Raw genomic sequence first — 14761 nt, forward strand, 5'->3', positions numbered from 1 at the left:
AGAGCGTCTCACAGATGGACGTCAAGAACACGTCTGCATCAGAGCGTCACACAGATGGACGTCAAGAACACGTCTGGATCAGAGCGTCACACAGATGGACGTCAAGAAAACCTTTTCATTGTTAGATGTAGTTTTTCTTCTACAGCACAATTGTCACATTTACCAGGAAAATAGCTCTTGCACTTTAAACCCAAACTCTCATTTGCTTTCCGTCACAGAAAATGTCCACTTAAAATTTGTGTGTGTGTGTGTGTGTGTGTATGTGTATGTGTGTGTGTGTGTGTGTGTGTGTGTGTGTGTGTGTGTGTGTGTGTGTGTGTATGTTGTGTGTGTATGTGTGTGTGTGTGTGTGTGTGTGTGTGTGTGTGTATGTTGTGTGTGTGTGTGTGTGTGTTAGTGAGGAGATCAAGGTTCAGGCCAGCCAGCTAGCGGAGCCGGACGAGGCTGGGGCCAGGATGTACGACGAGCAGCTTCAGCTGGAGGAGAGCTTCACCATCCACCTAGGTTCTCCCTGACACCCTCACACTATCACACCACATCCACCTAGGTTCTCCTACACATCCACTACATCCACCTAGGTTCTCCTACACATCCACTACATCCACCTAGGTTCTCCTACACATCCACTACATCCACCTAGGTTCTCCTACACATCCACTACATCCACCTAGGTTCTCCTACACATCCACTACATCCACCTAGGTACTCCTCCTCCTGACACTATCACACCACACCCACCTAGGTCCTCCTACACACCCACCTAGGTCCTCCTACACACCCACCTAGGTTCTCCTAACAACACCACATCCACCACATCCACCTAGGTCCTCCTCACCCTCACACCCTCACACCCTCACCCTCACACCACCCCACATCCACCTGGGTCCTCCCCCTGACACCACATCCACCTAGCTCCTCCCACTGACACCACATCCACCTAGCTCCTCCCACAGACACCACATCCACCTAGCTCCTCCCACTGACACCACACCCACCTAGCTCCTCCCACTGTCACCAAATCCACCTAGCTCCTCCCCCTGTCACCACATCCACCTAGCTCCTCCCACTGACACCACATCCACCTAGCTCCTCCCACTGACACCACATCCACCTAGCTCCTCCCACTGTCACCACATCCACCTAGCTCCTCCCACTTACACCACATCCACCTAGCTCCTCCCACAGACACCACATCCACCTGGCTCCTCCCCCTGTCACCACATCCACCTAGCTCCTCCCCCTGTCACCACATCCACCTAGCTCCTCCCCCTGTCACCACATCCACCTAGCTCCTCCCCCTGTCACCACATCCACCTAGCTCCTCCCCCTGTCACCACATCCACCTAGCTCCTCCCCCTGTCACCACATCCACCTAGCTCCTCCCACTGACACCACATCCACCTAGCTCCTCCCACTGACACCACATCCACCTAGCTCCTCCCACTTACACCACATCCACCTAGCTCCTCCCCCTGTCACCACATCCACCTAGCTCCTCCCCCTGTCACCACATCCACCTAGCTCCTCCCACTGACACCACATCCACCTAGCTCCTCCCACAGACACCACATCCACCTAGCTCCTCCCACTGACACCACATCCACCTAGCTCCTCCCACAGACACTACATCCACCTAGCTCCTCCCACTGACACCACATCCACCTGGGTCATCACACTGACTTGCCAAAAACAAACGAACAAGAAAATAGAACCAATTGATCAGCTGTCCAGGTCAGGCCAGACTCTCATAGTATCTGAAGAAAACACAGTTGACCTCAGGTGAGCTGCTGCCTGGCCTGTCCCCCCTGTCCCCCCCGTCCCCCCCGTCCCCAAGACCAGGCAGTCCCCTGAAATAACCCCTGACGACAGCTAATGAAAGTGTTCTGAACTTCCTGTGTGGTCGTAAACCTCGGCAGCCGGGGGTCCGTGCAGTAAGCAGCTCCAGAATGTGCTGAGTGTGTAGAAGACTGAGTGTGTAGCAGACTGAGTGTGTAGCAGACTGAGTGTGTAGCAGACTGAGTGTGTAGCAGACTGAGTGTGTAGCAGACTGAGTGTGTAGCAGACTCGGTGTGTAGCAGACTCGGTGTGTAGCAGACGCAGTGTGTAGCAGACGCAGTGTGTAGCAGACGCAGTGTGTAGCAGACTCAGTGTGTAGCAGACTCAGTGTGTAGCAGACTGAGTGTGTAGCAGACTGAGTGTGTAGCAGACTGAGTGTGTAGCAGACTGAGTGTGTAGCAGACTGAGTGTGTAGCAGACTGAGTGTGTAGCAGACTGAGTGTGTAGCAGACTGAGTGTGTAGCAGACTCGGTGTGTAGCAGACTCGGTGTGTAGCAGACGCAGTGTGTAGCAGACGCAGTGTGTAGCAGACGCAGTGTGTAGCAGACTCAGTGTGTAGCAGACTGAGTGTGTAGCAGACTGAGTGTGTAGCAGACTGAGTGTGTAGCAGACTGAGTGTGTAGCAGACTGAGTGTGTAGCAGACTGAGTGTGTAGCAGACTGAGTGTGTAGCAGACTCAGTGTGTAGCAGACGCAGTGTGTAGCAGACGCAGTGTGTAGCAGACTCGGTGTGTAGCAGACTCAGTGTTGTGTAGCAGACTGTTTCAGATCTGGTGTGTGGGGTTTGTTTTGTCCATCCCGAGTGTGTGGTTGTTGTTGTTCTTGGGCCAAGTGTTTTTAAAACACACACCAACTGAAGATGTGTTTGTGTGTGTTTGTGTGTGTGTTCGTGTGTGTGTTTGTGTGTGTTCGTGTGTGTGTGTGTGTGTGTTCATGTGTGTGTGTTCATCTGTGTGTGTGTGTGTGTGTGTTTGTGTGTGTGTGTGTGTGTGTGTGTTTCCTGTGTGTGTGTGTGTGTGTGTGTTTCCTGTGTGTGTGTGTGTTTCCTGTGTGTGTGTGTGTGTGTGTGTGTGTTTCCTGTGTGTGTTTCCTGTGTGTTGCGTGTGTGTGTTTCCTGTGTGCGTGCGGGCGTGTTTCCTGTGTGCGTGTGTTTCCTGTGTGTGTGTGTTTCCTGTGTGTGTGTGTGTGTGTGTGTGTGTGTGTGTGAGTGTGTGTGTGTGTGAGTGAGAGTGTTTCCTGTGTGTGTGTGTGTGTGTGTGTGTGTGTGTGAGTGAGAGTGTTTCCTGTGTGTGTGTGTGTGTGTGTGTGTGTGTGTGTGTGTGTGTTTGTGTATATCTGTGTGTGTGTGTGTGTGTGTGTGTGTGTGTGTGTGTGTGTGTGTGTCTGTGTCTGTGTGTGTGTGTGTGTGTGTGTGTGTGTGTGTGTGTGTGTGTGTTTCCTGTGTGTGTGTGTGTGTGTGTGTGTGTGTGTGTGTTCAGGCGCCCAGCTGAAGACGATGCATAACCTGCGCCTGCTCCGCGCCGACGTGCTGGACTTCTGTAAACACCGTCGCCACGGCAGCGGCGGCGCCAAGCTGCGTCGTCTGCAGACCGCCCTGTCGCTCTACTCCTCCTCGCTCTGCGGGCTGGCGCTGCTGGTCGACAACAGGGTCAACTCCTACAGCGGCATCAAGAGAGGTCAGGGGTCAGCCAGGGGTCAGGGATCAGCTCAGGGCAGAGGGACATGCTGGTACTCTGAGTATGTCCGAGCCTCCTCCGTGCTCTGTTGAACTCTTCTGTCTCCTCGTCGTCCCCCCAGACTTCGCCACGGTGTCTCAGGAGTGCACGGACTTCCACTTCCCCCGTCTGGAGGAGCAGCTGGAGGTGGTTCAGCAGGTCGTCCTCTACGGCCGCGCCCAGAGGAGCAGCAGACACCGGGACCAACCTGGTACCACCTGATAATGCCCACACTGTTACTCCTACCGGCGGCGTTAACTCTGCCTAATATATCACACTACATGCGCACGACCTGCGGACACGAGGACCAGGCCGGCATGTTAACACCTACATCCTTATCCTTATCAAGGTCCCATGGATGATATTCAATCACTGGTGGTCAGATTCACTCTCAAAAGTCTCAAAAAAACATCAGGCTACTGTAACAGGTTATACATGGTGTATATACGGAAGAGCATTAGGGTTATACATGGTGTATATACGGAAGAGCATTAGGGTTATACATGGTGTATATACGGAAGAGCATTAGGGTTATACATGGTGTATATACGGAAGAGCATTAGGGTTATACATGGTGTATATACGGAAGAGCATTAGGGTTATACATGGTGTATATACGGAAGAGCATTAGGGTTATACATGGTGTATATACGGAAGAGCATTAGGGTTATACATGGTGTATATACGGAAGAGCATTAGGGTTATACATGGTGTGTATACGGAAGAGCATTAGGGCCAACAGCTGAGTTTTTTTTTTTTTTAAGCTTCTGAGTTTAAAGTCATAAATTCTGACTTTTTTCTCAGAAGTTATTTCTGACTTTTTTCTCAGAAATTCTGACTTAAATCTCAGAAATTCTGACTTTAATCTCAGAAGTTATTTCTGACTTTTTTTCTCAGAAATTCTGACTTTAAACTCTTATTAAAAAAATAATAAACTCAGTTGTTGGCCCTAATGCTCTTCCGTAGTGTATAACTACTGTATAAACTGTGCCACATAGGCTCTCTTGACATTATAGGCAGCGTGTCTTGATGGAAAAATGTGTCCAGATGCTTATCAGCATCCAAGCCCATTCCTGAGTGGCTCACTGAGTGTGGAGTTAGCCGAGCTATCACCGTTATGTAAGCTGAGAGCTACTGTAGCTGAGCTATGGAAGCTGGCTAAGCTATCAGACTGACCTAAGATATCAGGTTTAGCTGTCAGAGTGAGCTGAGCTATGAGAGTTACATAGCTAAACTATCAGAGTTGGCTAAGCTGTCAGATTTAGCTATCAGAGTTAGCTAAATTAGCTATTAGAATTTACTAGCTAAGCTATCAAAGTTTGCTAGCTAAGAGTTGATTATGATATCAGTTAGCTAAGCTATCAGGCTGACCTAAGCTATCAGACTTAGCTATCAGAGTGAGCTGAGCTATCTGCTTCATACGGTATCAGAGCTCAGAGGCCTAATGGGAAAGCCCTCCTGGCTACCTGGCCTTGTGTGGAGGGTCCACTGCCTTGACTGCAGTCATTTCATTCCTTTTTGGGGTCACAGGTCACGCTTACTCACAGGTTGTTGTTTTCTTACAGAGGTGCCCAGGAATGGAGGTAGTGAGGATAAAAACAAAAATGTTGAGAGGAACCCTTCATATATCTTACCAGGTAAACATGATCATTTATGAATTATTTTAACAAGAACACCTTTATTGGACAATAGTGTCATTTTTCAAGGCCTGGTTTGATGTCTTGACAACCCAGAACCACATTTGAAGTGAGTGCCCATGTTTAGAACTGTGTCTTTCTCTCCATGGTCTCTGCTCTTCTCCCCCCAGGCGAGTTCTACATCTCGCGCCACTCGAACCTGTCGGAGGTCCACATCGTGTTCCACCTCTGCGTGGACGACAACGTGCGCTCTGGAAACATCACGGCGCGCGACCCGGCCATCATGGGCCTGCGCAACATCCTGAAGGTCTGCTGCACGCACGACGTCACCACCATCACCATCCCCCTGCTGCTGATCCACGACATGTCAGAGGTGAGAGGGCGTCAGAGGTGAGAGGGCGTCAGAGGGGAGAGGGCGTCAGAGGGGAGAGGGCGTCAGAGGGGAGAGGGCGTCAGAGGGGAGAGGGCGTCAGAGGGGAGAGGGCGTCAGAGGGGAGAGGGCGTCAGAGGGGAGAGGGCGTCAGAGGGGAGAGGGCGTCAGAGGGGAGAGGTCGTCAGAGGGGAGAGGGCGTCAGAGGTGAGAGGTCATCAGAGGTGAGAGGTCATCAGAGGGGAGAGGTCATCAGAGGGGAGAGGGTGTCAGAGGTGAGAGGGCGTCAGAGGGGAGAGGGCGTCAGAGGGGAGAGGGCGTGAGAGGGGAGAGGGCGTCAGACTCAGAGGTCATCAGAGGTTAGAGGTCATTGGAGGTTGGACGTCATCAAAGGTTATAGGTCATCAAAGGTTAGAGGTCATCAGAGGTGAGAGGTCATCAGAGGTGAGAAGTAATCAGGTTAGATATCATTTATTTTCACCTTAACTATTTTGGCTTTGGCTCCTCATCAACTGGATTAAGATTCTATAATTATATACAGTAACACTCCTTCAGCTTCTGTAATTGGACGCGTATCCAGATCATTCAACCTGAACAGGGACCAGACAAGAATGTCCATTATCTCCACTACTTTTTACACTTTTCATAGAAGCACTTGCCTCGGCCATAAGACAGAATGACCGCATTTCAGGCATTAAAACCTGAAATGTAATTTCCGCTGGGCAATGGATTGTGGCTCATTATACCCAGAACAGTCTGCTGGCTTGCATACTGCAAAATTCGACCGGATGCAGTAGGACATCCTGGTATTTTGCCATACTGCAGGTGGCAAACTATGTACTGGGACATACATGTTTTTTTTTGCCATGTACTCTGTAGTATGGAAGTATGTACTCTATAGTATGGAAGTATGTACTCTGTAGTATGGAAGTATGTACTCTGTAGTATGGAAGTATGTACTCTATAGTATGGAAGTATGTACTCTGTAGTATGGAAGTATGTACTCTGTAGTATGGAAGTATGTACTCTATAGAATGGAAGTATGGGATTCAGAACGCAGACCAAGATTCTGCCTCATGTAGACTGGCATGCTGAGATTGTGGACTTAGTCTATAAGCAGTCAACTCAACCCGTTAAATACACCCGGACCCTCGTTTCAACAAACCCAAATGATATATTCAAACTCAATTTGACTCCATTACTACACAACATCAAAGAAGACCACGATAGATGGAATTAACTCCCCACTCTCTATAATTGGCCCCATTTCCACTATTAAAACGAGCGTTCTCCCAAAGTAAACTATCTATTTTTACACAACCACTGTGAATCCAACCCCTGGGCTGGTTCTGCTAGAGAAACTCTGCAGTCAATACATGTTCGTCCGTCCGTCCGTCTGTCCATCTCTCTGTCTGTCTGTCTGTCTGTCTGTCTGTCTGTCTGTCTGTCTGTCTGTCTGTCTGTCTGTCTGTCTCTCTATCTGTCTCTCTGTCTGTCTGTCTCTCTCTGTCTGTCTCTCTCTGTCTGTCTGTCTGTCTCTCTCTGTCTGTCTCTCTGTCTGTCTGTCTCTCTCTGTCTGTCTCTCTGTCTGTCTGTCTGTCTGTCTGTCTGTCTGTCTGTCTGTCTGTCTGTCTGTCTGGTGTTTTCTCAGACCTCTACCTGACAGCGTTCATATTTGTCTCAGGTACTCAGGTATTATTCTCAGGTATTATTCTCAGGTATTATTCTCAGGTATTATTCTCAGGTATTATTCTCAGGTATTATTCTCAGGTATTATTCTCAGGTATTATTCCCAGGTATTATTCTCAGGTATTATTCTCAGGTATTATTCTCAGGTATTATTCTCAGGTATTATTCTCAGGTATTTTTCTCAGGTATTATTCTCAGGTATTATTCTCAGGTATTATTCTCAGGTATTATTCTCAGGTATTCAGGTATTATTCTCTGGTATTATTCTCAGGTATTCAGGTATTCTCCCTCAGGGCTATCAGACAGAGCGTGACTGGACTTTTTAATCAATTTACATTTCGCCTCATTTTCTAACATAAAATACTGCTCCGAGCCGCCAGCCAATAGAAATACTGCTCCATATAGAACCCGCCCCCGGCGTTCCAGCTGCCTAGAATGGCCAATTACTGATTGTTCCATCGGGCATCAGAACAAGTTCATCTTAATTGCATTAACCGTGGCCAAGAAAACCATACTACTCAACTGGAAAAACATAACAAAATGCTCAATCAACCACTGGTTCAGTCTGTTAACGGACCACCCAAACCTTGACGAGCTCAGCTGTAAGAGACAGTGTGAGCCCATCCCATAATGCCTGGCCTCCCTCCCTGCTGCTCACTCAGGGCTGATTCCTCCTCTGGCCCGGGCTGATGACGGGGTCACCACCTGTCACTCAAACCTCTGAGTACAGCAGGTCGATGTGTGGAGACGCGGAACCACTAGAGAGTTCACACACACATGAGAGCCTGAGCCATCGATAACAAGCTGCTGTGGGTGTGGGTGTGTGTGTGCGCGTGTGCGCGTGTGCGTGCGTGTGTGCGTGTGTGCGTGTGCGCGTGCGCGTGCGTGTGTGTGTGTGTACCTCTGGGAAGAGAGAGAGGGCTCCCTTTATCATGCCACGACACGCCTGATGAAAAGCCTTCTCTGAACGGTCTGTTCACACACCAGTCCTGCAGCGGTCTGTTCACACACCAGTCCTGCAGCGGTCTGCTCACACACCAGTCCTGCAGCGGTCTGCTCACACACCAGTCCTGCAGCGGTCTGTTCACACACACCAGTCCTGCAGCGGTCTGTTCACACACCAGTCCTGCAGCGGTCTGTTCACACACCAGTCCTGCAGCGGTCTGTTCACACACCAGTCCTGCAGCGGTCTGTTCACACACCAGTCCTGCAGCGGTCTGTTCACACACCAGTCCTGCAGCGGTCTGTTCACACACACACACCAGTCCTGCAGCGGTCTGTTCACACACACACACCAGTCCTGCAGCGGTCTGTTCACACACCAGTCCTGCAGCGGTCTGTTCACACACACCAGTCCTGCAGCGGTCTGTTCACACACACACACACCAGTCCTGCAGCGGTCTGTTCACACACACCAGTCCTGCATGGGTCTGCTCACACACACCCGTCCTGCAGCGGTCTGCTCACACACACCCGTCCTGCAGCGGTCTGTTCACACACACCAGTCCTGCAGCGGTCTGTTCACACACACACACCAGTCCTGCAGCGGTCTGTTCACACACCACACCAGTCCTGCAGGGGTCTGCTCACACACACCAGTCCTGCAGGGGTCTGTTCACACACACCAGTCCTGCAGGGGTCTGCTCACACACACCAGTCCTGCAGCGGTCTGTTCACACACACCAGTCCTGCAGCGGTCTGTTCACACACACCAGTCCTGCAGCGGTCTGTTCACACACACCAGTCCTGCAGGGGTCTGTTCACACACACCAGTCCTGCAGGGGTCTGCTCACACACACCAGTCCTGCAGGGGTCTGTTCACACCAGTCCTGCAGCGGTCTGTTCACACACCCGTCCTGCTGGATCCTCACTCTCAAGCTGCTGAACCAGTGACTCTAATAACTGGATCTTTTTCATGTCAGGTCTTCCTCACCAGGGCTAGAGTCCTCTCTTCTCTCAGGCTAGTCTCCTAGCCTCCTAGTCTCCTAGTCTCCCAGCCTCCTAGTCTCCTAGTCTCCTAGTCTCCTAGTCTCCTAGTCTCCCAGCCTCCTAGTCTCCTAGTCTCCTAGTCTTCCAGCCTCCTAGTCTCCTAGTCTCCTTGTCTCCCAGCCTCCTAGTCTCCTAGCCTCCTAGTCTTCCAGCCTCCTAGTCTCCTAGTCTCCTAGTCTCCTAGTCTTCCAGCCTCCTAGTCTCCTAGTCTCCTAGTCTCCCAGCCTCCTAGTCTCCTAGTCTCCTAGTCTTCCAGCCTCCTAGTCTCCTAGTCTCCTAGTCTCCTAGTCTTCCAGCCTCCTAGTCTCCTAGTCTCCTAGTCTCCTAGTCTTCCAGCCTCCTAGTCTCCTAGTCTCCTAGTCTTCCAGCCTCCTAGTCTCCTAGTCTCCTAGTCTCCTAGTCTTCCAGCCTCCTAGTCTCCTAGTCTCCTAGTCTCCTAGTCTCCCAGCCTCCTAGTCTCCTAGTCTCCTAGTCTTCCAGCCTCCACTCTTCCACCCACATTAGGTGTGTAGTCACAGTGAAATTATGACACCCTGCATCCATTTAGTGAAAATTACTTACTGTGTATAGGCCTCTGATTGACCCCTGAATGACCCCTGAATGACCCCTGAATAACCCCTGAATGACCACTGAATGACCACTGAATGACCCAGTATATTTAGCGGAATGTCCTTTTTTTGTCCGTAAACGTGGAATATAAAAGGGTAATGGGGCAGAAAATTGTATCGGTGGTAGAAAATTGGTTAAAGGTTGAAGTTAAAGGTTAAAGTCCCACTGATTGTCACACCTGAGTGTGAAATTAGTTCTCCTCATTTGACCCATCATCCCCTGGGGGAGCGGTGAGCAGCAGCGGCGCTCGGGAATCACTTGGTGATGTAACCCCCCAATTCCAACCCTTGATGCTGAGTGCCAAGCAGGGAGGCAATGGGTCCCATTTTTATAGTCTTTGGTATGACCCGGCCTGGGATCGAACTCACGACCTCCCAGTCTCAGGGTGGACACTCTAACCACAAGGCCACTGAGCCGTAGCGTTGGTAGAAGACGGAGGGTAGAATAGCATGTTCCTGGAGAGGGCAGGTCTGAGGGCGGGACGGACACCCACTGAGCAAAGACACGTCTAAAAGACGTCTTCGGACGTCCAAAGACATCCAATTAGGAGCCAGAATGAACTTTTTTTTTAGACGTTCAGATATTGAACCTGTTCTGCACGTCCAGAGACGTCTTAGAGGGGTCCAAGCCAGACGTTTGAATATTGAGGGGTCCAGCAGACGTACAAATGGGGTCCTGGACCGACGGACGTTATTAAGACCTGATCTGAACGTCTCCCTGACGTCGTGTGTTTGCTGACCACGCCGGGGCTAACGTCCGTCTGCGCTCTCTGCTCCCCAGGAACTGACCATCCCGTGGTGTCTGAAGAGGGCGGAGCTTGTCTTCAAGTGTGTCAAAGGTAAGAGCGAGCAGCCTGGAAGACAGACTTCCTCGCAGAAAAAGACTCATTTTGCATGGAAGTCAGTGGGGCGTATTTAAATGTGTCGGAAATACTATGATGAATGAGCTTTTCTGAGACGGGAAGCACAGGGTGTACTCTGACCAGTCTCAGAATGCTCTCCTGGGAAATGTATCACAATCCAAATATTTTTAGGTGTTTGGCATGACTTGTTCCTACATATTCCTCTGTGGGAACAGTGAAAACAAGCGCCAGGGGAATGCTTACTGTATGTCCAAGTTATGCCAAACATGTAAAAGTGTGTGTGTGTGTGTGTGTGTGTGTGTGTGTGTGTGTCTGTGTGTCTGTGTGTCTGTGTGTGCGTGCGTGTGTGCGTGTGCAGGTTTCATGATGGAGATGGCCTCCTGGGACGGAGGTGTGTCCAGGACCGTCCAGTTCCTGGTTCCTCAGGTAAGAGTTTACAGACTGACTCAAACATGGAGGAATGTCTCTAGTAGAGACCAGCGTTTACAGACTGACTCATGAGTCTAACTATAGTTTTATGGATCTATTTGATACCTTAGAGAAACAGACACTGTTTGGCTGTGTGGGTGAGGGGGGGGGAGGGGGGTGAGGGGGTGTGTGTGTGCGTGCGTGTGGGGGGGGGGGGGTGGGGGGGTGACATTAATACTTAAATCCTTATTTGAAGCCGTGTTAGTACAGCGTTGAGCAGAAGGCCGGAGTGTTCCTCATGAAACAGCTGGCGTTCATAGTAGTTCACAGCACTTTGATGTCCTGGCAAGTCCCAGAGGAAATGAGCCCTGTGTGGTTGAGCTGAAGGGTACTGCATGCGTGGTGTTGTTGTCGTTGTTGTTGACAGTCCTGTACTTTGTGTTTGCACGCTCGTCTCAACGTGTTCTACCCTTAAACTGAAACATCTGGAGCGTTGATTCAAATTCGGCCAACATGGCTAGCATATGCAAAATACAAACCTGCTTGGAGATGTCAAAGAAACTGTTTTACAATTCAAAAAAAGATATGCTACCGACAGTGTAGTGTATTATTAGGTGGTGATTGAGTGTAGTGTATTATGAGGTGGTGATTGGATGAGTGGATTGATGAAGCCCCCAGGAAATTAAGGATTTTGAGGAGAGATCAATAACCTTGATCCTGTCACTAACCCAACTGTACCTGTCTTGAGTCTTCATATGAACCTGAACACCATCTCGTATTGTGTTAAGGTTGTTACAACTTTATTTTATGGTTGGCACAAACTTAACGCCAAGACAAGTCAAGACCAAAACAACAAAAGCCAACAGGAGTTTTCGGTGAACAAAATGGCGCTGGACTGAGGGAGAGTGAATTTCCTGATTGAATAAGTGAATTGAGGCCCTTTTACTTCTAACGTTAAAGTAGGTTGTACCAGCGGGAGGACAGCAGAAATATAGCATCCAGAAAATCATTGTTGATCACAGAAGGGATCCTTGTTCAAATGTAACTGTTCAAACAAAACATGTTTGCCTCGAACATTAGCTGCTGTTTGATGAATTTGAATGCTTACCGTGTGTGTGTGTGTGTGTGTGTGTGTGTGTGTGTGTGTGTGTGTGTGTGTGTGTGTGTGTGTGTGTCAGAGTATCTCAGAGGAGATGTTCTACCAGCTGAGTAACATGCTGCCTCAGATCTTCCGGGTCTCGTCCACCCTGACGCTCACCTCCACCCAGCCCAGCGCAGCGGCCCGGACCCCCAAACACTGACCCAGCCCAGCGGAGCGGCCCGGACCCCCAAACACTGACCCAGACCCCCAAACACTGACCCAGCCCAGACCCCCAAACACTGACCCAGCCCAGCGGAGCGGCCCGGACCCCCAAACACTGACCCAGCCCAGACCCCCAAACACTGACCCAGCCCGGACCCCCAAACACTGACCCAGCCCAGCGGACCGGCCCGGACCCCCAAACACTGACCCAGCCCAGACCCCCAAACACTGACCCAGCCCAGCGGACCCCCCCAAACACTGACCCAGCCCAGCGGACCGGCCCGGACCCCCAAACACTGACCCAGACCCCCAAACACTGACCCAGCCCAGACCCCCAAACACTGACCCAGCCCCCAAACACTGACCCAGCCCCCAAACACTGACCCAGCCCCCAAACACTGACCCAGCCCCCAAACACTGACCCAGCCCCCAAACACTGACCCAGCCCAGACCCAGACCTGGCTGGACAGGGCTGGGCGGTGGATAGTGTTGCACACAGGTGTGTGTTAGTGCTGCATTGCAGCGTGCGTCTGTTGGCCAGCAGGGGGCAGTGTTCCCAGAGACAAGGACTCGACTGGAAGGCACTCCTGGTCATCAGGGATATGAACCAGGGACCGAACAGTGAACCACCTCGAACCCTGGAAGATGAAATGACTCGTTCAGCTCTTCAGTCTTGTCAAGTGTTTCATTAGTCTGTTATTTTGTTGCCTGTTTGAATGTGTGTTTTGCGTTTGCTGTGTAGGCTACCACCTATGAACCTTACATGATCGTCACACACACTTTCACACACACACTTGTGATCTCATGATCTGGCATTCCAGTGTTCTGTTATTTTAGAGCCAATATAAACGCACAGATATATGGACTATGTTTTAGATTTTTTTTTAAAGGTGTGAAAAATATATTTAAAAAAATATGTATTTAATGGTAAAACATTTTTTCTTAATCAGGTCTGAAACTGTATAATACTATTTCATATAATAGATATTTGTTTTTATATAGAAATTGTGTTCCACTCTGTATTGCATTTTGTTTACAGTCTTATTTACTAGATATTCCCACAGGAGTTAATATGTGGCTGGAATTGCATTCCTGTCTTTCTGCTTGGATTAACTCATTTCAAATGGATGTAATCATTTCTGCCTGTCAGTGATGTTCAGTGCCAGTATTAAGGTGATTAAAAAGATCAGAGTACGCCAAACTAAGCGTCTTCTCATGTTTATTAAAAAAACAAAACACAAAAACAAACAAACAAGATGTCTGCTCCGGCACGCCTGCCTGTGAGAGTTCATCTCTCATTCTCAGAGCTCTGGGGTGTCGTGTTAAACCTGCAGCCCTGTTTAAACCATGCTGGAGCAGTGAGACCCCGATTCGGCATCGGACTCCTCTCTCCTCTCCCTCCCCCCCCTCCCTGCTGCTCTGTCCTCTCTCTCTCCTCTCTCTCCCCCCTCCCTGCTGCTCTGTCCTCTCTCTCTCCTCTCTCCCCACCGGTCTGTCCTCTCTCTCCTCTCTCTCTCCCCCCCTCCTGCTGATCTGTCCTCTCTCTCAGATGCACACGACATGCACACGCAAAGAAAGTTGAGACATGCACACTCATACACACCACACTGTCTCTGTTGCACACACACACACACACACACACACACACACACACACACACACACACACACACACACAGGGCCCCCCTGACAAACCTGTCTTCTCTCTGCTGGGCCCCAGTGTGCTCCTGGGTTCAGGTGGAGGGCCCCAGTGTGCTCCTGGGTTCAGGTGGAGGGCCCCAGTGTGCTCCTGGGTTCAGGTGGAGGGCCCCAGTGTGCTCCTGGGTTCAGGTGGAGGCCCCAGTGTGCTCCTGGGTTCAGGTGGAGGGGCCCAGTGTGCTCCTGGGTTCAGGTGGAGGGCCCCAGCCCAGAGTGGCTCCTCACTGATGGACGTGTTTTGACAGGACTGAAACCCGAGGCCCCCGATCCTCCGTCACACGGGCGTCAGTCAGGCATGGAGCAGTAAGGCTGAGTTCAGATGTGTATGTGTATATTTGTGTTTAGATGTGTTAGTGTATATTTGTGTTTGTTTATACTGTACTGAGAAACACGAGACAGTCATTCATTGCAGTTATTCCTGAATGTGTGAATTTGAGAAGCAGTCAGAGCAGAACTTTTTTCTTAATCATGAAGAGTTGGATTCTATGGAACTATGACTCACTTCCTCTTCAGTGACAGAGTTATAGGCCATGCGTATAGTCATAAACTACCACACACACACGGTCCATATAGTTACCAGCTCTAGTTCTGTATGTTTCCCATGACTGACACAGAACCTATGATGGCCTCAAACAGTAGTTAACACA

The 14761-nt window shown here is 50.1% G+C and overlaps 1 protein-coding gene across 1 annotated transcript in view; it reads left to right on the forward strand.

Moving 5' to 3' along the window:
* ferry3 (FERRY endosomal RAB5 effector complex subunit 3) overlaps positions 1–12586 on the forward strand; it is a 19534-nt gene extending 6948 nt beyond the window's left edge. Inside the window, exons 7-14 of the mRNA XM_084451190.1 lie at positions 398–504; positions 3314–3511; positions 3633–3761; positions 5116–5187; positions 5358–5560; positions 10625–10682; positions 11065–11132; positions 12293–12586. Coding sequence (XP_084307316.1) covers positions 398–504; positions 3314–3511; positions 3633–3761; positions 5116–5187; positions 5358–5560; positions 10625–10682; positions 11065–11132; positions 12293–12415 — 958 coding nt within the window. The 3' untranslated portion in view covers positions 12416–12586. The remainder of the gene's footprint in view (positions 1–397; positions 505–3313; positions 3512–3632; positions 3762–5115; positions 5188–5357; positions 5561–10624; positions 10683–11064; positions 11133–12292) is intronic.
* The last annotated feature ends 2175 nt before the right edge of the window (positions 12587–14761 follow it).

This window comes from Borostomias antarcticus (genome assembly GCF_949987555.1).
Source record: "Borostomias antarcticus genome assembly, chromosome: 16".
Taxonomy (NCBI): domain Eukaryota; kingdom Metazoa; phylum Chordata; class Actinopteri; order Stomiiformes; family Stomiidae; genus Borostomias; species Borostomias antarcticus.